General features: G+C 35.5%; 1 protein-coding gene and 1 non-coding gene across 2 annotated transcripts in view; both read left to right on the top strand.

The window, feature by feature from the left end:
* The window catches only part of Hs2st (Heparan sulfate 2-O-sulfotransferase), a 91,647-nt gene that overhangs the window by 48,834 nt on the left and 17,154 nt on the right, over positions 1–25,659 (top strand). Inside the window, exon 4 of the mRNA XM_090396688.1 lies at positions 6,409–6,547. Within this exon, the coding sequence (XP_090252814.1) occupies positions 6,409–6,547 (139 nt within the window). The remainder of the gene's footprint in view (positions 1–6,408; positions 6,548–25,659) is intronic.
* LOC150104030 (signal recognition particle RNA) lies at positions 24,779–25,072 on the top strand. The gene has a single exon (XR_016548750.1).

Genomic DNA, 25,659 nt, shown 5'->3' with positions numbered 1-25,659 from the left:
ACATCCTTGTCTCACACCAGATTTAACATTAAACCATCTTTTTGTACTTCCTTCAATTCTAACTGCTGACTTACAACTCAAATAAAAGACTTAAGTATTGCTTGATATAATGCCCCATTGACACCATATAACTGTAGCGTATTGAATAGCTTCTTTCTTGGCACCTTGTCATATGCTTTTTCCAAATCGACAAAACTTGAATACAGATCTTTGTTACATTACCATGCTTTTTCGACTATTTGTCGTAAAGTGAAAATCTGATCCTGACAGCCTCTATTTGGCCTGAATCCAGCATGTTCTTCACCAAGCTTTTCTTCCATAATTCTCAACCGTTTCTCAAGTATACTTGCATAGATCTTGCCAGGAACACTCAGTAGGGAAATACCTCTGTAATTCTCACATTCAGTTTTATTTCGCTTTTTATATATGGGTACTATGAGAGCTCTACTCCAATCATCAGGAATTCGTCCCTCTGTCTAGGATTTCTGAACTATACAGTGCAGCCACTGTAAGACTCTTATACCACCATACTTCAGCATTTTTGGTCGAATATCATCTACTCCTGCTGCCTTTCACATTTCAAGCCTTTGATGGCTTTTTCTACTTCAAGTATGGATATGTATTCCTGACTGTATGCCTGTTGAGTGTTTTTTTTTATCACTGTGCAATCACTGCTTGTTTCCTTTAGCAATTTTTCAAAATTATTACTCCATACTTCAAGGATATCTTTTTCTCCTGTTTTCATGTCACCTTTATCATCTCTAATTCCTTTTACAGCACTCTTTCCTCCATTCCTAAGCTTCTTCAACAACCTCCAGAATATTTTACCACCTTCTTCATATTTATTTTCTATATTCTTGCCAAAGTCCTCCCATGACTTTTGTTTAGCTAGTTTTACACAGTGTTTAGCATTCTTGCATTTGTATCTGTATTCTCTAAGAGCACAAGCTGACTTACTTGCCAGGAACCTTTGATATGCTTTCTTCTTTTCCTTCACTGCCAATTTAACTTCCTGTGTCCACCATGGAGTTCTAATTTTTCTATCCTTGCAGACAACTTCACCACATGCCTCTCTAGTCGAATCAATCAGGGCTTTCTTCATGGCTTGCCACTGAATCTCCAAGGTTTGGTTTCTGTTCTCAAATTCTTTCATTTTTTCTTCAATAATCTTTGTGTACTTTAGTCTACAGTTCACATCTGAGAGCTGCTCAACTTTTATTCGCTTTAAAACTTACATGTTATTCTTTTTAATGTGAAATTCAATTTTATCCTGCTCAAGACTAAATAGTGATCACTTCCAATTTCAAATCCTCTGTACACTCTGATGTCCTGCACCAGGGAGAAAACATCACTATCAACAATAACATAATCAATTAGACTTTTCTTATTCCTTGCCTCTTCTCTCCATGTGAATTTGTGCACATTTTTATGTTGGAACATGGTGTTAGTAATAACCAGTCCATGTCCTGAGCAGAAATCCAACAGATATTTGCCATTATTATTAGCTTTGCTCTTTTCTCCAAATTTTCCCAAAATATTTTTGTATGTCTCACAATCATTTCCTACTCTGCTATTTAGATCCCCAACAAGGACCAACTTTTCCTTTTTCATTGTGTCAGTTGCTTTCTCTAAAGACTCAAAATATTCCTCCACTTCTACCTTAGTAGAACCTTCTGTGGGACCATAGGCACAAATATGTCTCATTGTCCAGTTTCCCATTCTCATATTTGCCCACATTACTCTACTTGAGACTGCCTGCCATTCAAGAAGATTAGCCTCGTATTTAGTGTTGAATACTATGGCTACTCCTTCTTTTCCTTGATTGTCATTGCTTGAATATAACATTTTGTATTTATTGCTCAGAAATATCTCACCAGTTTTTTTCTTTTTTGTTTCAGTAACCCCTATTATGTCGATCTGATACTTATCTAATTCCTCAGTTAGTTCCATTTCTTTGCCATTCAGTTCTCTTATGTTGATAGTACCGATCTTTAACTCTGGTGATGTTGAGTTGAGGTGCGTTTTCAGATTTGTTCCAGTAGCTGACTTTTTTGCTGTTCGCCCTGGTTCCCTGGCGAAAACAGGAGCCTTGTAAGCCCTGGTCGGTTCTCCGCATTCCTTTAAAGGCTATAAAGGCTATATGGAGGTCTCCTCTCAGTTATACAGCTTTGACCCTTTTGTTAAATGATAATCCATTGTCAAATCCGACATCCCTTGTGTTAGAGAGTGCTAAATCTTAATCCCATCCAGCTCACAATTTACTTTCTCTAAAAAAGACTACTCTGGCCTTTATTATTCTTTGAAGCTGGATTTTTTGCAACCCAAACAGCAAGGTCTTCTTCCTTGTTTAGGACTTTAACATTCACATCTCCTACTGGAGTCCCTTCTCCACTTCCATTAATCAGGCTGGGAAAGATGCTGAAAGATCATGCATTAAAATGCATGATGTTTTCTCCAAACACATTTTCTTAATAATTTCTCCTTTAGAAATTAGACCTACTGGATAAATTTCTACAGGAGAAATCAGCTCTCCTCTTGGTAAGATAATCTTGTAAGATAAGGTGCCTGTGTAGCATTCTGGCAGTTTGGGTACATAATGTTGGACTGCCAGAATAATGGTTTTGATTGGATTCTATTTGCTGATTAGGAGAACTTTTTGTATACCATTTTTCGGCAGTATTCTCAGCTCTATATAAATATAGTTACAGGTGATGTTTTAAAAAAAAAAATTAATGTTATGATCCATGACAAAAAAGGAATACATTCTTTATTTCTTATTACATGTTATGCCTAATTATATAAAAATATCATTTCTTTTAATGTGGGTTCAAAATGTATGCAACAACACTGCTCATATACATGAGGACTTCATATGGCCTCCAGTGTATCTTTTCTTGATTGCAAAATACCACTTAACAACTGGCTTATTTGAGACAAAATCTTGCAGAGAAGGATAATTCATATGTATCATCACTAAATCATGTAGGGTGGAGGGATTAATTGATGATCTCAACTTCCTTTTTATTAGATTCACTTGACTAGACCCTTGTTTGCACAAAGATGTACTTGCTGGTATAATAGATATAATTTCAAGCAGTTTAGAGATGGAATTATTATTCCATTTCTCTAAACTGCTGTCCTTATTATTCCTTTTTCTTTCAAAAAGGACTTGTATATGTTTAAATGCTTTCCTAAAACTTTGAACCCATACCACTCTTTCATCAAATTTGTTGAAACTGTTTCATCATTATTGTCAAAATATTTCCTGAAATCTTTACTAAAAATCATAATTTCTTCTTTTCCAAAATCTTCAGGATCTGCAGGCCAGGTAAATGTATCAAATACATTACTCCTTCATCTATTAGTATTTTTTTGTTCAGCATTTGAATAGCTCTCTACACACATTATCTGAATTCCATTATATACACCTACACTATTTATAATCTAAAAATTTCCTCTCAAATGGTCGTGAAGTTTCATATCTTTCAGTTCATTCAAGGTACTGTATGATAAGTCCATGTATCAGCCAGTATGTGAAAGTCATTAATGTATGATAGTTCCATTATACAAGGGGTGGTGCAAAAACTGATGTGTCTAACTACTGACCTGTCATTATCTCTGGTGTGATGGTGGTGAAGATTTTAGAGAAGTTGATAAGAACTGGCATACAGAAACAGTATGTAGCTCATGTTTTATAACAATGTTATGGCCAAGTCAGATAAAGGAAATGGATACACTATGATAATGCTGGATTTTGCAAAGCATTTGATAGGATACCACATGAATGACTGTTACTGGAGAATATGGAATTGAAATATAAATCTTGACTTGGATAAGTGGATGGTTGACAGACAAATATCAAAAAGTGGTATGTGGTGGGTGTGAATCTGCCAGATTTAAGGTTACCTATAGTATACCTCAGGGTTCAGTCCTTGGGCCATTGTTGTTCAATCTATACATTAATGACATTAGGAAGGATCTAACTAGAGATGTGCAATTGTTGGCAATGATGCTGATATCCAGCACTTACAGAATGATTTGAATAGGCTGGAAATTTGGACAAATGAAAATGGCTGTCAGTTTAATGTTAGTAAGTGTAAAGTTATGCACTTTGGTGTGATGAGATTGTCAGCAGCATATTATATTAACAGGGTTATGCTACAAGAAACTGATGAAGCATATGGATCTTGGCATAATGGTGAATGGGAATTTGAAGTTCAGAGGTCATATTCCAAAAGTTGCAGATACAACTCAGATGATAATTGCAATGCTGAAGCAAACATGTAATGATAAAGAAGTCATTTTGCCTCTTTATAAGGCCTTGATAAGACTGCACCTGGACTATACTATAATATTGTCTATTGTCTCCCAGGTTTCAAGGGGATAAAGAAGCCGTGGAAAGGGTGCGAAGAAGAGTTACAAAGATTCTGTAATTATGGGATTTAGATTATGAGAACACATTGCAAGTATGTGGATAACAGACACTGGTTAACACGAGAAAGGGGTGATATGATGGAGGTCTATAAACTTCAGTGTGTGTGTTTTATAGGATATTGTATGATGAAAATTTTTGTTATATGGAAGCTGGGGAGAGAACTCGGGGGGGGGGGACATCGATGGAGATTAATTTGTTTGCAGTCAAGAAAGGGTTACAAGCTGGTTTTTCTCTCACAGAGCAGTGAGTAAGTGGAATAGTTTGCCTTTCGTGAGTTCATTTAGTGTAAATGAATTTAACGGAAGATATGACACGTGGTTTGGTGATGTATAGCCTCTCTTGATGAGTCCTTGACTCTCTGGAGGTTTTAGATAATAATAATAATAGGTTTACTATCCAGCCACTCAGTATCTGACATATATTACAGGACTGATGCATATCTACTGAGTGGTCCTTGATGAGCTACCACTGCTTCCATATTGGGTGATGACCACTCACTTGGTTTATAATCGTCATTGGATGGTTAGGTATCATCTTTTAAGTGCTGTACAATTTGGAAAATATGATATATATGTGCAATAAGTTAAGGGGATAAAAACCCCTTATTGTTTTTCAGCCAGTAAGCGAAACTAAGATCGAAAACTACGATCTGAACGTTTCATGCCGACGAACTGTCGGCCAATCCAAGCGTAAGTGACCACTTGGTAGTGCCACACCAAGGCAACTCGTTGCAAAGGTGGAGCAAAGCTCCCTCACTATTCTTGATATTTTTTCTCATAATGTAAAAACACACAGCTCCTAGGAGATGTAGTACTGCTTTACATTATGAGGAGAGGTCACTACCCAGACCAGTTTCAACCTTTTTTGAGGTCTCATCAGTGAGTAGCTAGACCTAGAATATCAGTTTAAGTGAAAAGAACTTACATACTTTCGCTATCCGAATGCCAGAAAGGTGTGTCACTATATTATGTTATAACATATTATAACTAAGATGAAAAGCCAAACGGCTATTTTTTTCTGGCGAGGTTGATAAGTTACGGGGATAAAAATCCCTTATTGTTTTTCAGCCAGTAAGCGAAACTAAGATCTAAAACTACGATCTGAACGTTTCATGCCGACGAACTGTCGGCGGATCCATGCCAGTCTGGGTAGTGACCTCTCCTCATAATGTAAAGCAGTACTACATCTCCTAGGAGCTATGTGTTTTTACATTATGAGAAAAAATATCAAGAATAGTGAGGGAGCTTGCTCCACTTTTGCAACGAGTTGCCTTGGTGTGGCACTACCAAGTGGTCACTTACGCTTGGATCCACCAACAGTTCATCGGCATGAAACGTTGCGTAGTTTTCGATCTTAGTTTCGCTTACTGGCTGAAAAACAATAAGGGATTTTTATCCCCTTAACTTATCAACCTTGCCATAAAAAAAAAAAATAGCCGTTTGGCTTTTCATCTTAGTTATAATATGTTATGACATAATATAGTGACACACCTTTCTGGCATTCGTATTGCAAAAGTATGTAAGTTCTTTTCACTTAAACTCTGATATTCTAGGTCTAGCTACTCACTGATGAGACCTCAAAAAAGGTTGAAACCGGTCTGGGTAGTGACCTCTCCTCATAATGTAAAGCAGTACTACATCTCCTTGGAGCTGTGTGTTTTTACATTATGAGAAAAAATATCAAGAATAGTGAGGGAGCTTGCTCCACCTTTGCAACGAGTTGCCTTGGTGTGGCACTACCAAGTGGTCACTTACGCTTGGATCCGCTGACAGTTCGTCGGCATGAAACGTTCAGATTGTAGTTTTCGATCTTAGTTTCGCTTACTGGCTGAAAAACAATAAGGGATTTTTATCCCCTTAACTTATCAACCTCACCAGAAAAAAATACCCGTTTGGCTTTTCATCTTAGTTATATATATGTGCAATCTCATATTTGAAAATTTATTCATAAGTGATTGTTATTTTTTCCTTTAGATTTGGAGTAGCTCAAAAGCCAATATTTATCAATATTATTAGAAAGCCATTAGATCGTCTAGTGTCATATTATTACTTCCTGCGATATGGTGATGATTTTAGGCCCTATGTTATTCGACGAAGGCAAGGTAATAAAATGGTAAGTATTTATTTTGATTACATAATTCCATATATTTTAGGAAAACATAAAAGTTATCTATTACCTAATTAAATGGACCTCTAGTTACTACGATAAAGAGCCAAAAGGCTATTTTTCTGGCAACATAAATTAAGTTAAGGGGATAATAAATCCCATATTATTTTATTTTACAGCCAGGTACAAAACTCGGAGATCGAAATCTGAGAGTTTCATGCCGAAGAAAACTATCGGCGAGTCCAAGCGTAAGTCATCACTTGGGTAGTGCAACTCGTGTCAAAGGTGGAGCAAGATCCGTCAATATTTTCTCATAATGTAAAACGCAGCTCCTATGAGATGTATTACTGTTTTACATTATGAGGAGAGGTCACTACCCACACCGGTTTTGACCTTTATTGAGGTCTCATCAGTGAGTAGGTAGACCCTGGAATATCAAGGTTTAAGTGAACCGAACTTATATATACCCCTACTAACGAATTGCCAGACCGGTGTACCCATATATTATTATTATATAGAGAGCATAAATTAAGTTAAGGGGATAATAAATCCCATATTATTTTATTTTACAGCTGGGTACGAAACTTGGAGATCGAAATCTAAGAGAAGAAAGGTTCCGTCTCTAACCTTTCTCATAATGTAAAACGCAGCTCCTAGGAGATGTATTACTGTTTTACATTATGAGGAGAGGTCACTACCCAGACCGGTTTCGACCTTTAGTGAGGTCTCATCAGTTAGTAGGTAGACCCTGGAATATCAAAGTTTAAGTGAACCAAACTTACATATACCCCTACTGATATACTTACATATACCCCTATTTCATGGTCTACCTACTCACTGATGAGACCTCAATAAAGGTCAAAACCGGTCTGGGTAATGACCTCTCCTCATAATGTAAAACAGTGATACATCTCCTAGGAACTGCGTTTTACATTATGAGAAAATATTGAATGAGCTTGCTCCACCTTTGACACGAGTTACCTAGTGTTGTACTACCCAAGCGATGAATTACGCTTGGACTCGCCGATGGTTCTTCGGCATGAAACTCTTAGATTTTGATGGATTTCGATCTTCGAGTTTCGTACCCGGCTGCAAAATAAAATAATATGGGACCTCTAGTTGTTGGGGGATGCACGGTGATTGTTGCCATTCTGTTTAGTTTGGTGTTTATTTAAAAATTGGTGCATTCACTTTTTTTAGCATGATTTGTTTTTAATTTCTTGCTTTAAAAAAAAAAAGTCATTCTTGTATTTAAAATACAGCTGATCTAAAATCAGTTGTAGATACTCTTGGGAATTGCCAGAAACATCATCATCTTTACTCCCTTGAATTCCTGGCTATTTTTTAAAGTAGCAGAAAAATGTCAAATTCTTTTCTCTTCAAGTGTCTGAAAACACTACAACAGGCTGTTGTAGAGGAGAAAACTTTAAACTGCTTTCCTTTGTTCCAGTGTTGTAGGGTCAAATGATATCAATAATGAAATGATTTAACAAGTTTAGTGCCATCTTCTGTGTGGATGAATTTCCATACTCTTGGAAAGAGAGCAGTTATTGTTATCTTTCCAAACTAGGGAAAAATCTAAACATTCAGTAGCTCTGACTACATTCTTGTGCAAGATCTTATAAAAATTGGTTAACTCTATTTTTTTTCCATAGAGCAACTTTTTTTTTATACAAAATGCAATTAGACTTATATAAAAGTCATTCAACCTTAAATCACTTAATCTAACTGAAAGCATCCATTACAGATGCTTGTCTGAAAAACAAGCACTTGACATCAGTTTACTTTGACATGGAAAACATTTGCAGGGTTAGTATGTTGAAAGACCTACACAACTTCAGTCTCAGAGGCACACCTCCTTATCTTTATTTAAAATAAATAAATATCTAATTAAAACTTCCAAGTTTTGAGTCAGATTTACCCTCTCTTTACTCTAGTTTTAATCCAAGAGGAAGGAGTTCCATAAACTTCTCTAATAATTGCCATTGTTAACACAATAACAAATGATTTCCTTCACCTGGAAGCAGTGCTGCAAAATAGTCTTGATATAAGTCCCAAGAACTTTGTTCTTGGGACTTATATCAAGGGAAAAATTACATTTTTTCTGCATCATGTTGGCAAAGAGATACAACGGGGAGGGGGGGGGGTACTATTGTCTTGAGCCAATATGGAGACATCTTCATGGAGACTATCAACAATAAACAATCATGAAGCTTCCTGATTTCTTTTCTTCTCTCCATGTGAATCTGTGCATGTTTGTTGGTAATGACTAGGCCATCTCCTAAAGAGAAATCTAGTAGGTACTTACCTATTCTGCTGTTTGGACCAACTTTTCCTTTTTCATTTGTGTTACTGTCTTCTCTTATTCCTCAAAAAATTTTTCCACTTCTTCCTTAGTAGAGCTTTCTTTTAAATCTTAGGCAAAATAGGTCCCATTTCCCATTCTGATGCTTGTCAGCTTCACTCTGTTATTATTTCCTTCTTTCAAGATTATTCCCCTATTCAGTGTTAAATTCTATAGCTAGGTATTCTTTTCTGATTTTTTTTTTCCCCATCATTATCAGTTTCCTTATTATTATTAATTATTAATTAATAATTAATTATTAATAATAACATTATTATTAATCTCCTGTCCACAATTTTCCTCCAAATTATTCTATCGCTTGTCAGCACTCCAATATTACAAACATTTCATGCTTCTAAAGTACTTCTAACTGAATCGATCCACTTCAGAGATTAGTCTTCCATCTCGGCATCAAACCTATTTTGCCAACTTTTCCTCATCCATTCTATTTAAGTGGCAATACCACCTTAGATTAGCTCTGCTTACACATTCTTGAATGCTAATAATGTCAAGTTCCTTTTTAATATGATTCTGCCATTGATCTCATCTGTCAACTCCCCTAATTTTTCTCAGAACCCTCATATCTGTAGTCTCTAGTCTTTGCTGGAGTAATTTATTTCTAATCCTACTTTTAGATCCATAACTTAAAACTGGTTTTCTCCTAGTTTGGTATTTTGACTAATTTGTCTTATTCCATATAACTTTATTCTGCTGGCTACCCACCAATACCAGCTTTGCTTATTCTGTTGTCTATTTCCAGATATAATTTGCCATCTTCACAAAAAAACTGACTAAATAGCTGAAATATTTTACTTGCTGTATAGGCTCTCCATTCAGAATGCATTTGATGTGTTCAGTGTTCGCCTATTTTATATTTTTGATCTTTTTATTGCTGATTTTCAAGACAAATTTGTTATTCAATTTAGTTAGAGAATCTTGGAGAGTTGCAGTAGATGTATTTAGGAGTACATCATCTGCATAAAGCAAAGAGCTAAGTTTGACATCTCTAATTCTAATATTAGACCTAATGCTACTTTCTTTCATATTGTGATCTATATAGATGATGAATAAGAATGGAGTGGATGAATTATGTGCATCCTTGTCTTATCCCTGATTTTATATCATATTTTCTTCCTATCATGAATTTTAGACCAAGTGGTTTGCTTCTTTTGGCAGTCTGCTCATTCGATTTAGATGTTCTAACCATTTTTGTTTATATTTACTTATATAGTGGTTAATTGGTTTTATATTCAGGGATTGTAAAATTTCTTCATTTGAATCTGTTTTTCATTCTTTTTATGGTCCATGTCTCACTTCCATATAATAAAGTTGGTTAAGACAGACTGTTATATAGTATGATTCTGGTGTGTTTTTGTACCAAGGATGGCTTAAATATATTATTTATTATGCCATTTACTTTAATAAAATTTAATATTTTAATATCTATATCTTTTCTTCTTCATCTGATAAGTCACATCCCAGGTATTTACTTGTTTAGTGTTTACACCTGTACAACAGATGTAAATGTTGTGTGGTGTTTGAGGGAGATTATTTTGATTCTGTGTAATTGACAATTCCAAATATAGTTTCTTTGTTTTGATATAATAATTGTTGTCTCATTACTTAATGGGCACACGCGTGCGCATGCACACACACACACACACAGAGAGAAAACAGCTACATTACAATTCAAACAGTATGCTAAAGTGACACTAATTTAATCAACTGTTATTCTACTAACCTGACCTCTAGTATTTAAAAAAAAAAAAATTACATAAAGCTATATCCTATTTTTACATGGCCAGAGAACAAATTCACATTATTCATATAAAAGGTTATGTGGATAAAATATGCTGATTTTAGGATCATTATTGTTGAGGTAAGGATGGTTGATTAGAATTTCAGAAGCCTTCTTAAATTTTCATTCATACCAAATTTTGGTGTGATGTAACGAACAGGTGCCTTTCCAGTCAGTTCTCTGTGGAGTGTCCAGGGCATGATCGCAAAGGCCAGATTTACCATAGTTATTAAATTTAATGTGCCATTTATATTAATTTTTCTGGTTAGGAATTGCGTGCGCACACACACACACACACACACAGAAATTAAGTGATTTAATTGTTTTGCTTTATATCTGTATCACTATTATGCAATTTTTTCCCTTTAATTTAGTGAGCCTTGAAAATGGGAAGTAAAGTTATTTTATTGTGCTATTTGCAGTCTCTCTCTGTGTGTGTGTGTGTGTAAACACATTTCATGTGTTAAGGCTTAAGCTGGGAGAACATCATGTTGGAGGTTAGGTTTAATGTAATATTGACAGCACTAAGAAAGGAGTAAAAACTAATTTTAATGCTTCCAGTGTTTTATCTCAGTCACTGAGACATCTTCAGGAACTGCAGAACACTTATAACACATACAAAGACAATACAATACTTAATGAAATATCTGGGAAGGTATGTGTCTTCTTTAGGTATTTGTAGGCAGCCTAGGATGTAAACTGGGACCTCTGACATTGACAGCTTCAATTTTAGCTAGTGATGCCCAGTTGACTTAGCATTTCATCATGTTGTATACCATCAATTTTGTTTGTGGTTGAAGAAACAAGGTACAGTTTGATCAGTTAAGTTCAGATTGCCAACCTATCCTTATTCATTCTGTTTCCAGGCAGATATGTAGTAACATGCCACAACATGGAAAGGATTTTGCAATGGGTCAGAAGTGAATCACTTCCTTTCCTGTGAGAACCACTAACTGGGAGATCTTTTTCTGGTTACCTAGCTTTGACCTAGGAAAGGGGGGGGGGAGCCTAGAAAAAATAACATTCACAAAACAACAGAAGTTTTTTCATTTTAAGTGATGATTTATTATCATTTCCTATACATTTTCTGCCTTTTTTCAAGATTTTAGTTTAATTATAACTTTAAAGCAGCATGACAAAAGTAGTAGCTATCATATTGTTAGTATTATTAACACAGTAATGCAAAGTGATTAAAGAAATATTGAAAATCAAAAATTCTTTATAAATGTCATCACAGTATGCAGGTTATCTCCACTTGCTTTAAAATTAAACTAAGAAGAAGAATTTTTCTTCAACTCATTAGAGCAAGCAGCTGACATACAGAAAATGGAAAAAGTAGTTCTTGTTGGAGATCTAAACAGCAGAGTAGCAAATGAATCCTGCCAGCCACACAGAAAAGTTATTTGGAGAAAAGAGCAAGTCTAATAATAATGGTCATTACTCACCATGTTCCAGCTTAAAGATGTGCACAGGTTCACATGGAGAGAAGACATAAGAAACAAGAAAAGGCTTATTGACATTGTTGATAGTGATATGTTCATGCTGGTTGAAGATACAAGAGTGTACAGAAGATTTAAAGTTGAAAGTGACTATCACTTACTTTTAAGTAGGATAAAAATGAATATCACATCAAAAAATATAATGTCTAAGAAAGTCTTAAAAATTATAGTTGAGCAGCTTTTACAGGTGAACTGTAGACTCAACTGTACAAACATTATTTACGAAAGAAATGAAGCAGTTGGGAAAACAAGAATTTAACCTTGACATCTCACTGGCAAACCCTTGAAAAATCGCTGATTGATTTGCCTGGAGAGGTGAATCAATCAGTGAGCTGTCTGCAAGGATAGAAACATAAAAACACCATGGTGAACACAAGATGTTAAAGAATCAGTCTGGGAAAAGAAGAAAGCATAGTGAAAATTCTAGCAAATAGTAGATGACCAGAAATGCTTAAGTATGGATATGCATAATTCAGTGGGCCTAATCAGAAGGCCAGATGATTGGAGTAGAACTCTCATAGTTCTTATCTATATAATAAATAAATAAAAATTAAAAGGGGGGGGGAACTGAATGTGAGAATTGCAGAGGAATTTCTCTACTAAGTGTTCCAGGTAAGATTTATGCAATCGTACTTAAAAAGAGGTTGAGAAAGATTGTGCAAGAACAACTCGGAGAAGAACAAGCTGGGTTCAGGCTAAATAGAGGTTGTCAAGATCAGATTTTCACTTTACAACAAATAGTTGAGAAATCATGGGAATATGACAAGGATCTGTACTTGTACATTTGGAAGAGACATCACAAGGTTCCCAGAGAAGAGTGTCAGTTATATTATATAAACTAACAATCATATGGAATAAATGGAACATTATACAGATCAGTATTACATAGTCTATATTTAAGTTGTATGTCAGTAGTTAGAATTGAAGGAAATACAGGAAAATGGTTTGATGTAAAATTAGTCATCAGACAAGGGTGCACACTATCTCCACTCTTATTTCTCATCTGTATGGATTGCAATATGAAAGAAAGTAGCATTAAACCTGATATTGGAATTGGAGATATCAAACTTAGCTCTTTGTTTTATGGAGATGATGTACTTCCACACTTCCAGTGCAGATCTCCAGGATTCTCTAACTAATTTGATACAACTTTAATAAGAGCTGTATCAAATTTGGTATGAAAATAGGCAATGAAAAGACCGAAACCATGAAATTAAGCAAGCATACAGAACTTCAGCTGCATTCTGAATGGAGAACCTATAGAACAGGTACAATATTTCAACTTTCTAGGCACAGTTTTTAGTGAAGTAAGGAAATTAAATTTGGAAATGGACAACAGAATAAGCATAGCTGGTATGGTGGGGAGTCAGTTGAATAAATTTATATGGAATGAGAGAGAAATTAGCCAAAATACTAAACCAGCAATATACAAGACAGTGTTCAAACCAGTTTTAAGGTATGGATTTGAGAGTTGGGTTAGAAATAGAGTACTTGATTAGAGATTAGAGACAACAGATATGACAGTTCTGAAAAAAATTAGACCCCTGAACAAATGAGGAAGGAACTTGACATTGTTAGCATTCAAGAATGGGAGAGGTGAAGTAACCAAACAGATGCTTAATGAAGATGGTAGGAAAAATACAGAGAGGAAGACCAAGATCTAGATGGATTGATTCAGCCAGAATGCTAGATTCAACAATATTGGAGTGCCGATAAGTCTAATTTGGAGGAAAATTGTTGATAGAAGATTAATAATAATGGAGTGCTGTCATACTGTACACCCCCTTAAGGGTACATATGAGGAAATTGATGAAGATGCTTAAAATTAAAGAAGTTTGCAAGTCAACTAGAGTCCTCTGTGTTAACTAGCATTAAAGTAACTCGCTTCTAAAGGAAGCTAAAAATACTGATTTACTGATTTTATACACATAAATCAGCCTATTAATAGCCTCCATGCTCAACTCTTGGAACCACGACTTATAGATTTGTTCATTGTTGATTTCCACTTACTGTTTTTAACCCTCAGTAGCACATCTTTTGATCACAGTGAAGGATACTATCAAAATCAGACTTTTTTTTTTTTATCCAGGTTGTTCAAGATTATTCTGATGACTTTTTGGCAGAAGACCAGAGAAGTCTTATGATACAGTTGTTGGAAGTTTTTTCACTTGGTTATACTATAAATTAACGATACCAAGAAATTATATACTTGGTTTAATCCTTTATTCACGTGTAAGCAAACAAAGTTTGCACCTGAAATATAATCAGGACTGGGCAACTCATATATAGAAGCTAATGACTTCACATCACTTGCCTTAGTATCCCATAATGCAAATCACATATCCTTACTGTATGTATAATGCTATGCATTATGGGAAGGGTCACTACACAGACCAGTTTCAAATTTATTGCGGTCTCATCAGTGGGAGCCAGACCCAGAGGTGGTACTAAGGTTGAAGTAAACCGAAGTCATATTTTCATATACGAGTAGCCTGATTGCCAGTCATGATTATATTTCAAGTGCAAATTTTGTTTGCTTACAGTTGGATAAAGGATTAAACCAAGTATATAATCTTGGTATCTTGAATTTATAGTATAACCAGTGGAAAAACTTCCAACAACTATCTCTAATCCAGAGTATTTTAATAATAAGGTGTGATGCCTTATTATTAAAATATGACTTTGGCATTACTTCAACCTTAGTATCACTCTGGGTCTGGCTCCCACTGATGAGACCTTAATAAAGGTTGAAACCGGTCTGGGTAGTGACCCTTCCCATAATGTGTAACATTGTACATACCTGTAAGGATATATGATTTGCATTATGAGATACTAAGGCAAGTGATATGAGGTCATTAGCTTCTATATACAAGTTGTCCAGTCCTGATTATATTTCAGGCACAAACTTTGATTTCTTACACTTGGATAAAGGATTAAACCAAGTATATAATTTCTTGGTATCTTTAATTTATTTATCTTATGATATAGTGTTGCAGGTAAAGTTGGAGATGATTCACCTTGGTTATCTGTGCTAGAGTTTATGAGAAGAATAATGCCAGTAAGTCAGCTTTATCTTTAGATGGTGATGTAATACTTCCATCTGAGCGATGGGGAGGGTCAGGCAGAAGTTCTGCCTAATAGCTTTTGCAAGTTATGACTGCCATTTCATGGAATTTTTTTACATTTAGCCCATTCAAAGGCATTGCATTAATGCATATTTTGCAAGTGTTGTGGGTTTCAGTATCGGCTTTATATAAAGCTGAGAAGTGGGGAATGAAGACCCTTATTCCAACATGGATAATTTCTCTCACACATTCACAGGTATCAGGATCTGGTGAACAGAAAGAGTAGTCTGACCATGGAAAGGAGTTAAAGGATATAAGGTTTATAAACAGATGAAGAGAAGGGTATTTCACTAGATATGAAACTTGTGTGAAGGTATGATCTGAATTACCAATAGGAGAGGTATCTTCAGCAATGTACCTTGAAGGAGAACTGGTTAAAAGATAGTGGTAGATGAGTGGACAGGGTTGTTGGGTATTCTGGTTGGTGAAACAGTTTGCTTTAAGTCATTCTGTCTAGCAAAAGAAGAGGAAATGCATTCTTTCAAAGTGTTTTGATTTTGCTGTAACTCCTCACTACATCTCTTTTGTTAACTGCAATCATAATATTGCCTGCTCAGTTACTACAAAAAACTAATTTTGAAATTGTGTGAGTTTTTTTTTTTAATCCCAAATTTGTAATAATATTTGTACAAGAGACATTGTTGATCCATGCCATGGACAGATTATGTCTTTTATCCTCTCCATGCATACTGTGTAATACTTCATCCCCTTACTCTTCATCCTGCTGTATTTACTTGAATATAATTCATCCTCGCATCCCCGATTCTACTTTATGAAAAAATAAATTAAAAAGTTTCACGTATACCTCACACATGAAAAAAGTTTAAAACTTTAAGAAATGGATAGTGAATGTTGCTATGGCAGTTACAGATGTTTTGGAATTCGTTAAAGAGAATTATTTCAGCTCAACAATCATTGGCTTACCTTTGTCGTTGAGTTGCACGATCTTTTATTAATAATCATATGCATGTCTTCATAGCTTCTCTCTCTCTCTCTCTCTACTGGCCTACCATTTCTGTCTGTTTTGCATTCCACTTTCACTTCTCATTAGTCATTCATCAAGGATTGTTCAGAACCTATCTCAACCATTGGTAATTAAAATTTAAATGAATTCATTTTATAAATAATGTGAGCAATTATATATTATAATGAATACTGAGGATTTAATTATAAACATCGATTTAGTTTATTTCCCAAAAAACTTTAGTTTCAGAAAATCCCCACATAAATCTTGCATCAGAATTTTTTAACTTTGATTTTGAGGAAAAAAGTGAGGTGGGGTGCTTAAGGGTCAAAGCTGTATAACTGAGAGGAGACCTCCACATAGCCTTTAAAGGAATGCGGAGAACCGACCAGGGCTTCTGACCTAATGTCCAATCCTCACCTTCTCTTGGTGCACCCTGTTGGGTATCTACCTGGATACTGAACGAATGAGGATGGGCTAGCAATTTAGCCGACTAAATTATATTCTTATTGGCTTAAACCAATATAGAAAATGATGGTATAACATGACAAAATTTTTTGCCGGCTGGGGCGTCGCTCAGTTAAACAAGACCCCCGTTGTTTTCGCTAGGGAACCAGGGTGAGCAGCGAAAAGTCAGCTACTGGAACAAATCTGAAAGCACACCCCAACTCAACATCACCAGAGTTAAAGATCGATACTATTAATATGAGAAGCCTGAATGGCAAAGAAATGGAACTAGCTGAGGAATTAGATAAGTACCAGATTGACATAATAGGGATGACTGAAACAAAACAGACAAAAACTGGTGAGATTTTTCTGAGCAATAAATACAAAATGTTATATTCAGGAAATGACAATCAAGGAAAAGAAGGAGTAGCCATAGTATTCAACACTAAATATAAGACTAATCTTCTTGAATGGCAGGGAGTCTCAAGTAGAGTGAAGTGGGCTGATATCAGAATGGCGAATTGGACAACGAGATTTATTTGTGTCTATGGTCCCACAGAAGGTTCTACTAAGGTAGAAGTGGCGGAATTTTTTGATGCTTTAGAAAAATCAACGGACTCAATGAAAAAGGAAAAGTTGGTCCTTGTTGGAGATCTAAATAAGAGTAGCAAATGATTGTGAGACATACAAAAATATTTTGGGAAAATTTGGAGAAAAGAGCAAAGCTAATAATAATGGCAAATATCTGTTGGATTTCTGCTCAGGACATGGACTGGTTATTACTAACACCATGTTCCAACATAAAAATGTGCACAAATTCACATGGAGAGAAGAGGCAAGGAATAAGAAAAGTCTAATTGATTATGTTATTGTTGATAGTGATGTTTTCTCCCTGGGTGCAGGACACCAGGGTGTACAGAGGATTTGAAATTGGAAGTGATCACTATTTAGTCTTGAGCAGGATAAAATTGAATGTCATATTGAAAAGAATAACATGTAAGAAAGTTTTAAAGCAAATAAAAGTTGAGCAGCTCTCAGATGTGAATTGTAGACTAAAATACACAAAGATTATGGGGAAAAAAATGAAAGAGTTTGAGAATAGGAACCAAACCTTGGAGATTCAGTGGCAAGCCTTGAAGAAAACCCTGATTGATTCAGCCAGAGAGGCATGTGGTGAGATAGTCTGCAAGGATAGAAAAATCAGAACTCCATGGTGAACACAGGAAGTGATGGAAAAGAAGAAAGCATATCAAAAATTTCTGGCAAATAAGTCAGCTTGTGCTCTTAGAGAATTCAGAGACAAATGTAAGAAAGCAAAACGCTTTGTAAAACTAGCTAAACAAAAGTCATGGGTGGATTTTGGAAAGAACATAGAAAATAAATATCAAGAAGGTGGTAAGATATTCTGGAGGTTGTTGCAGAAGCATAGAAATGGAGGAAAGAGTGTTGTAAAAGGAGTTAGAGATGACAAAGGTGACATGAAATTGGGAGAAAAAGATATCCTTGAATTATTGAGTAATTAGTTCAAAAAATTGCTAAATGAAACAAGCAGTGATAACACAGTGGTAAAAAAACTCAACAGGCAATACAGTCAGTAATGCATATCCATATTTGAAGTAGAAAAAGCCATCAAAGGCTTGAAATGTGGAAAGGCAGCAGGAGTAAATGATATTTGACCAGAAATGCTGAAGTATGGTGGTATAAAAGTCTTACAGTGGCTGCACTGCATAGTTCAAAAAGCCTGGACAGAGGGACAAATTCCCGGTGATTGGAGTAGAGTTCTAATAGTACTCATATATAAAAAGGGAAATAAAACTGAATGTAAGAATTACAGAGGTATCTCCCTACTGAGTGTTGTGTTCCTGGCATGATCTATGCAAGTATACTTGAGAAACGGTTGAGAAGAATTGTGGAAGAAAAGCTTGGTGAAGAACAAGCTGGATTCAGGCCAAGTAGAAGCTCTCAGCATCAGATCTTCCCTTTACGACAAATAGTTGAGAAAGCATGGGAATATAACAAAGATCTATATTTAAGTTTTGTCGATCTGGAAAAGGCATATGATATGGTTCCAAGAGAGAAGTTATTCAATACGTTACAGTTATATGGTCAATAGGGCATTATAACAAGCAATACTTAGTCTTTATTTGAGTTGCAAGTCAGCAGTTAGAATTGAAGGAAGTACAGGAAGATGGTTTAATGTTAAATCTGGTGTGAGACAAGGATGTACATTATCCCCTCTGTTATTCATTATCTATATGGATCACATTATGAAGGAAAGTGGTATTAAACATGATATAAAAATTGGAGATGTTAATGTCAGCTGTTTGCTTTATGCAGATGATGTTATACTTCTAAATAAATCCGCTACAAGTTTGCAAGATTCCCTGACTAAATTGAATGACTGTTGTAATAGATATGGTATGAAGGTCAGCATTAAAAAGACAAAGACAATGAAAATAGGTAGAATGGTTGAAAATGTCAACTCTGTTTTGAACGGGGAACCTGTGGAACAAGTAAAACATTTCAGCTACTTAGGCACGATTTTTAGTGAAGATGGTAAATTAAATATAGAAATAGACAACAGAATCAGGAAAGCTGGTATGGTGGGAAGTCAATTGAATAAATTCATATGGAATAAGAGAGAAATTAGTCGGAACACTAAATTAGCTGTATACAAGACAGTGTTCAAACCAGTTTTAACTTATGGATCTGAGAGCTGGGTCAGAAGTAAAACACTTGACCAAAGACCGCAGATATGAGTCCTGAGAAAGATTATAGGCGTTAACAGATGGCATCAATGGCAGTATCATATTAAAAACGAAGATATTTGGAAAGAACTTGACATTGTCAGCAATCAGGAATGCGTTAGCAGAGCTAATCTCATGTGGTATGGTCACTTAAACAGAATGGGCGATTAAAGATTAGCAAAACAAGTGTTCTCTGCCAGGTTGGCAGGAAAATGACCCAGAGGAAGACCAAGATATAGGATGGATTGATACGGTACAAAGTGCCTTAGACGATAGAAATATAAGATCTGATAATGTTGGAGTCTTGACAAGTAACAGACTGATTTGGAGGAAAATTGTAGATAGGAAGTTAGTAATGATATAAATTTTTCATGTAGTACTATCATATCCTGTACATCCCTTGAGGGTACATGTCAGGAATTTGATGATGAAGTGACAGTTATATTCAAGTAAGTATAACTTTTCTCTATCTACTATGAAATGCATCATGAAGAAAGAATTATTTTGGATCAAAACAACCTCCCATACACACACATGCACAAAACCAAGAAACTTAAACATTTCTATCTGATAAGAAAACATTTCTACATCCACTTCAGTAGCATTAATGACCTTATTTTCACCTCCACTGACTGATATTTGAAGTGATCTGCTATTAATAACAGAACCTCACTTTCAGTCACAAGTATTGTCTATCACGAGGGTGATAATCATGCATTCTAGATATTGACTTCACATGGCAGAGAATACCAATCCTGGAATCTTCCTCTTTTTGGATATGTACCTACTCAAGATTTCCTTCTTTCATTGTGTTGCATTCGTTTGCTGTCATTATTACGCTCCAAATTCAGATAATCCCTCACGTGTCTTGGTGAAAGATGTTCCATATGAAACCCAGCCACTGTGTGCAAAATTGAATGACTTCAATGAATTCTATCCTTACTTCCTATGGCCTGATTACTATTTCTGCCATCCTTATCCAAACACCTGTTCTGACTAAATGATGGAAAGTATTCTTGTCTGGAGTTGTAGCCCTCCTGTTGCATTCTATTCAAATTCCTGCCTGTTACTACACCTTAGTTGCCCAGTAAGTGTATCAGGTAGTCCAAGTAAAAAAATTTAACATATCACAAGTGGCTTGAGACAAAAACTCCAGATTCACAATCACTCTACATTATAGCTTGCAACAACTGTACAAACAAACAAAAAAAAGAAAGAAAGAAGAAAAGAAAAGACTTACACCAAATGCAGAAAAAAGTTTACTTCTACCATTCATGAGCTTCCTGTTGTTAATGCCACTGGTCACAGCTTCCATCTCTTTTACATCAATATTTACCATCAGTAACATTAACCAAATATAAGGTTGGCTTCCTGATGTCATGTTTCCCCATTTCCTTCATAGATGACAATCTGCTATACAAAGATCATCATCAATCTTCTGCCTTCTAGAATTTCACCAGAAAGAGTGCAGAAGATTCCATGATAGCTGAGAATAGCAACAAGTCTTCTCGTCCTGATGATTCATCTCTCTCTACCCACTGTACCCAAACAGTGGGTAGGGAGAGATGCTTTACAATCTTTCATAGTCATTTAGCATCTAATGTATAGCAGCGAAACAAACCTCTGTTCAGACCATTCTAAAGGTCAGTTTTCAAATTAACCTCACTCTTGAAAATAATGAAAGTTATCAACATTCAACTTTCACAACCTGAAGGCTCACTAATATGCATTCTGTATCTTGATCCACAGTACATCTCTCAGCCAACATTACCTTCCTTTGGACAGAAGCCAAAAGGGTTGAAGAAACTGGTGGTTCCTTTTACATTTCCAGATTATTAGATTGAATCTGGCATAATTCTACTTCTCAATACCACTGCCTTATCTGCTTTTCACCCTTTGTAATTGGGTAATCAATTTTCTTTTTGGTTGTTTGATGCATGTCATAGTTGTTTCCTTTCTTCACTTTCCCTGACCACAATCACTATTTGTGTACTTAGGGAGTGCACACACACACACATCAAACTATATGTATTCTCAGAAGGATGCAGGGTGTCTGTATAGGTATATATGTGTATACCTGTAATGCATATACATACAATCTGTTGTATCTCCTTCTTTTTTTTCCGTATTAATCAAGTTCTGCAACCTACAAAATCTCAATCTATCCTCATAGGGAGCATTCCACAGACCACTCATTCACTATCTTGGTCTCTTGTAAATTAAAGATGCTAAGAAATTATATTCTTGGTTTAATCCTTTATCCAAGTGTATCGTGATCTCTTGTAAATCAAAGATGCTAAGAAATTATATTCTTGGTTTAATCCTTTATCCAAATATAAGCAAACAAAGTTTGTGCATAAGGCATCTTCACAACTGGGCTACTTGTATATAGAGGCTAATGACTTCACATCAATTACATTAGTATCCCTTAATGTAAAGTATATCTCCTTTTGGACATGTATAATGTTAAAGGCATATGAGAAAGGCCAATAACCTTTGTATACAAGTAGCCCAGTGGTAAACTTTGTTTGCTTACACTTGGATAAAGGATTAAACCAAGATTAATAATTTCTTAGCATCTTTAATTTATAATATAACCAAGTGAAAAAATTTCAAATCTATCTCTGATCCAGAGTATTTTATTAATAAAGTGATACAACTTTTCACGGTTGTATATGGGAAATATATGGCTTCTGTATTACTTCAATCTTCGTACCTCTTCAGAGTCTAGCTCCCACTGATTGTGTTTAATAATATTTGTCTTTGGGTTTGCTTGCTTCCTGGGGAGTCAAGAGGTTTTACTCAGTGGTGGGTTTTGCCTGTCACTGAGGGGAACTACCACACTGAATTTCCTGTCCTGGAGTGATTTGACTCAGGTGTGATGAGTTTAGTAGTGATCTTGTAGATCACTCAGTTTTTGAATTTTGGAGAGGTATTCCTGCACTTCAACATACCTCAGTAAACGTCGAAACCTGTCTGGGTAAGTGGCCTTTCTCATAATGTATTGCATTTTACATATCTGAAAGGTGTTGTGCTTTTGCATTATGTAATATTAAGGCAATTGATGTAAAGTCATTAGCCTCTATATACAAGTAGCTCAGTCATGAAGATACTTCACACACAAACTTTATTTGTTTACACTTGGATAAAGGATTAAACCAAGAATATAGTTTCTTGGCATCTTTAATTTATAGTATAAGCAAGTGAAAAAACTTTCAACATCTTGGTTCTGTATTCTCCGCACTACTTCCTCATCCCCAAGAAACCCAGGTGATGAGACAGGAGTGCAGCAATCCAGATGTGAACATGAATAACCTCTTTATGTTTATTTAGTGTGTTCTTCAATAGCCAAGCAATCCTGAGAGCAACCTTAGCAATATACCCTCTTAACTTCAACTCTATCTACTATTATCTCCAAATCCCTAGCTTCATCTGTTTCATGGAGTACAAGTTTATCAAGTGGTGCACAGTTTGAAATCTATTTATCCCAAAATGCATAACTTGAAATCCATTATCTCTTTTCCCATACTGAAAGCCTGCTTAAATCATCCTGCAATCTATCCACATCACTTTAATTAACTATTATTCTACCAAATTTTGAATCAGCAAACAACTGAATATTTACCTTCAGTTTACTTCTAATATAAGTTATGTACAAATTAAACTGCAGTGGTTCTAGCACAGAACCGTGCAGCACACCACTGTGTCATCAAAAACCATATGGATTCCATTCCTTCATATACCACCTTTTGGTATCTGCCCATTAGCCATCCTCATATCCGTATAACTGGTGTTGTATCCATCCCCATTTGTTATAATTTGCATAAGAGTTCCATGTTGCAGTATTTCTAGAGTTCAATATTTTTGCCATCTGGAAGAACTCTCATCGAGAACTAGAAGTCTCCCTACAAAAATTTAATAACTGACACTCTAGAATCAATTTCACCTTAGAATGCAATCAAGCAGTACTTATAAAATGAGAAGTTGGTGGTTCTCTTACCACTTTTGTCTAGCTTGAACCTTTTTTCTGGCTGCTGTACCCATTAGGCATCAGCCCATCATCATTCCAAAAATACGGTATTATCAAATCATTGTTATCAAAAAACTAATAGTCTGTTCTCCAGCAGCATCTTTTAAGTAGGAAATCTTCATCATCCAGAAAAGACTCTTTGAATGGATACAACCCAAGAAGATATTAAGAATTAAACTAAATTTATTATTAAAACCCAAGAAAACAAATTATCAATTGTTTTTCTTCCAATTCTATAAGAAGAGAACTCTTATAGGATATCTCTTCTTCATGGAACCTTGAAAATGTTGCTCATATCCTAAAGAAATTTTATCTTGTAGTCACGTATAAACCCATCAACCAAATCAAGTTCTTTTACTTCTCTAAAAAAGATAAACAACTGCTGTTAACTGGTCTATCAAATGAACTGCAACTTAGACTGTTCTGGACAAACTGGCTGCTTTTAAATTGAACTAGATAAATATAATAAGTCTGATCCTGTAGGATTAATTCTAATTAATTCTTATGGCTAGTGTCATTAATGATATTAGCCATAACATCACTTGGGATAACACTATGCATCTACATCAAGGTGCCTATAGATTTGAATGTCTCTTTCCAAAGTCCTGAAGTTCTTCATCCAAATCTCAATCTCACTGATGAACTTAATATGCCAGAAATATGGAAATCATCATCAAAAAACTTGTAGCAGGATTTTCTGCTAGTTGGTCAGGAAGCCTTCTGATCTGTTCCTGTGAGGTTCAGTCCCATGTACTTTCCAGTGTTCAGCCTGCAGACACTATTTTCCTACTGTGCAATCAAATGGGAAGCAGTACATTTGGCATGTCCTTGAAGGGAGGTTGTCATTGACATTGCATATATGAGACAGAAACCAGAGTCCTTGCTCTGGTTTCTTTCCCCTCTCCCCCATCCCTATGGAGATATAAATGTGTTATAGAGGATGCACTGTGTAATTCAAGGAGCTTGATTAGAAGTTCTTTACTCTATGCTGATGACTTTATGTTCTCAGTAAATCTGCCACAAATCTGTTCTGACCTTTAGCCAAATAAAATAATCTGTGACATATTTCATATGAACATCACTAATAAAAAGACAAAATTATGAAATTAGTTGTAAAAATAAACAGCAATTACATTTTCAACAGTAGAATAGTTTGCACATTTTAACTTTTGACTTTTAAAAAAAATAGCAAATTAAATATGGAAATAACAGAATAGTGGAGTGGGGGTGTCCAATGAATAAATATGTGGAAGATGGATGAGTGGCAGATGAATGTTAAAATCACCAGGAATTATGGCAGTCTTATAATCCAGCTGCATGGAGGCTTGGGCTAGTGGATGGTTTGAAGACTGGGATTATGTTTCCCAATGATCTTATGTTGATCAGAAGTCTGCACTAAGAATGGCATCAATATAGTTACTTCAAGGAGCTTAGAGCCACCAGACTGCCTAACAAGAAGTGAACCAGCCCAAGGTGGAAACACAGCAGACAAAAACTTCTGTCATGCAGTTGTAGTATTGTATCTGTCAGTAAGTGTTGAGGAACAGCTAGGACAACATAACCAGACCCAGATCTTTTGGAATGAGGAACTTTGTATCAGGAGATTGAGGAAACAAATGATCTGGAGATCTTGGTGGATAAGGAACTGAAGTTCAGGGGGCATATTACATTCTTGTAGAAAAGCTTATACGCTTAGAAATATAAATTAAATCAACTTTATTTAATTCTTAATTATTTTAATATATACGTTCCGATTTCATGGAATCAGCCTCAGCCCAGGAACATGCCAAACCTTAACAAATTTGGATGCATGAGACCGCCCCAAATTTGGGAAACATATATCAGAAGAACTTCACCCCAAAGGCCGACCGAGAACACCTAATATAGCCTGCCAGGGGGCACCATCAGAACTTTAGGAAAACAGTAGCTTCCTTGCTTCGTTTCTCATTTGCTGTTATGTAGTACTTGCGTGCATGTGTCTTTATCTTAAGTTCCCATGAAGATGGCAACGTGACGTTGCCGAAATATTGGAAAGTATATATTAAAGTTGATTTAATTTATATTTCTAGTGTACGCTGTCAATTCCTTAAGTATTTAGTTATCATGTTTAACCAGTGTATAAGCCTTTCTACAAGAATTACTATTATCCATGGAGAGTCTATCG

This window comes from Typopeltis vanoorti, chromosome 8, assembly GCF_054136105.1.
Source record: "Typopeltis vanoorti isolate ZY-2024b chromosome 8, IOZ_Tvanoo_1.0, whole genome shotgun sequence".
In the NCBI taxonomy this organism is placed as follows: domain Eukaryota; kingdom Metazoa; phylum Arthropoda; class Arachnida; order Uropygi; family Thelyphonidae; genus Typopeltis; species Typopeltis vanoorti.
Note: the sequence above shows the minus strand (reverse complement) of the source record. Positions and strands in the feature narration are given on the sequence as shown.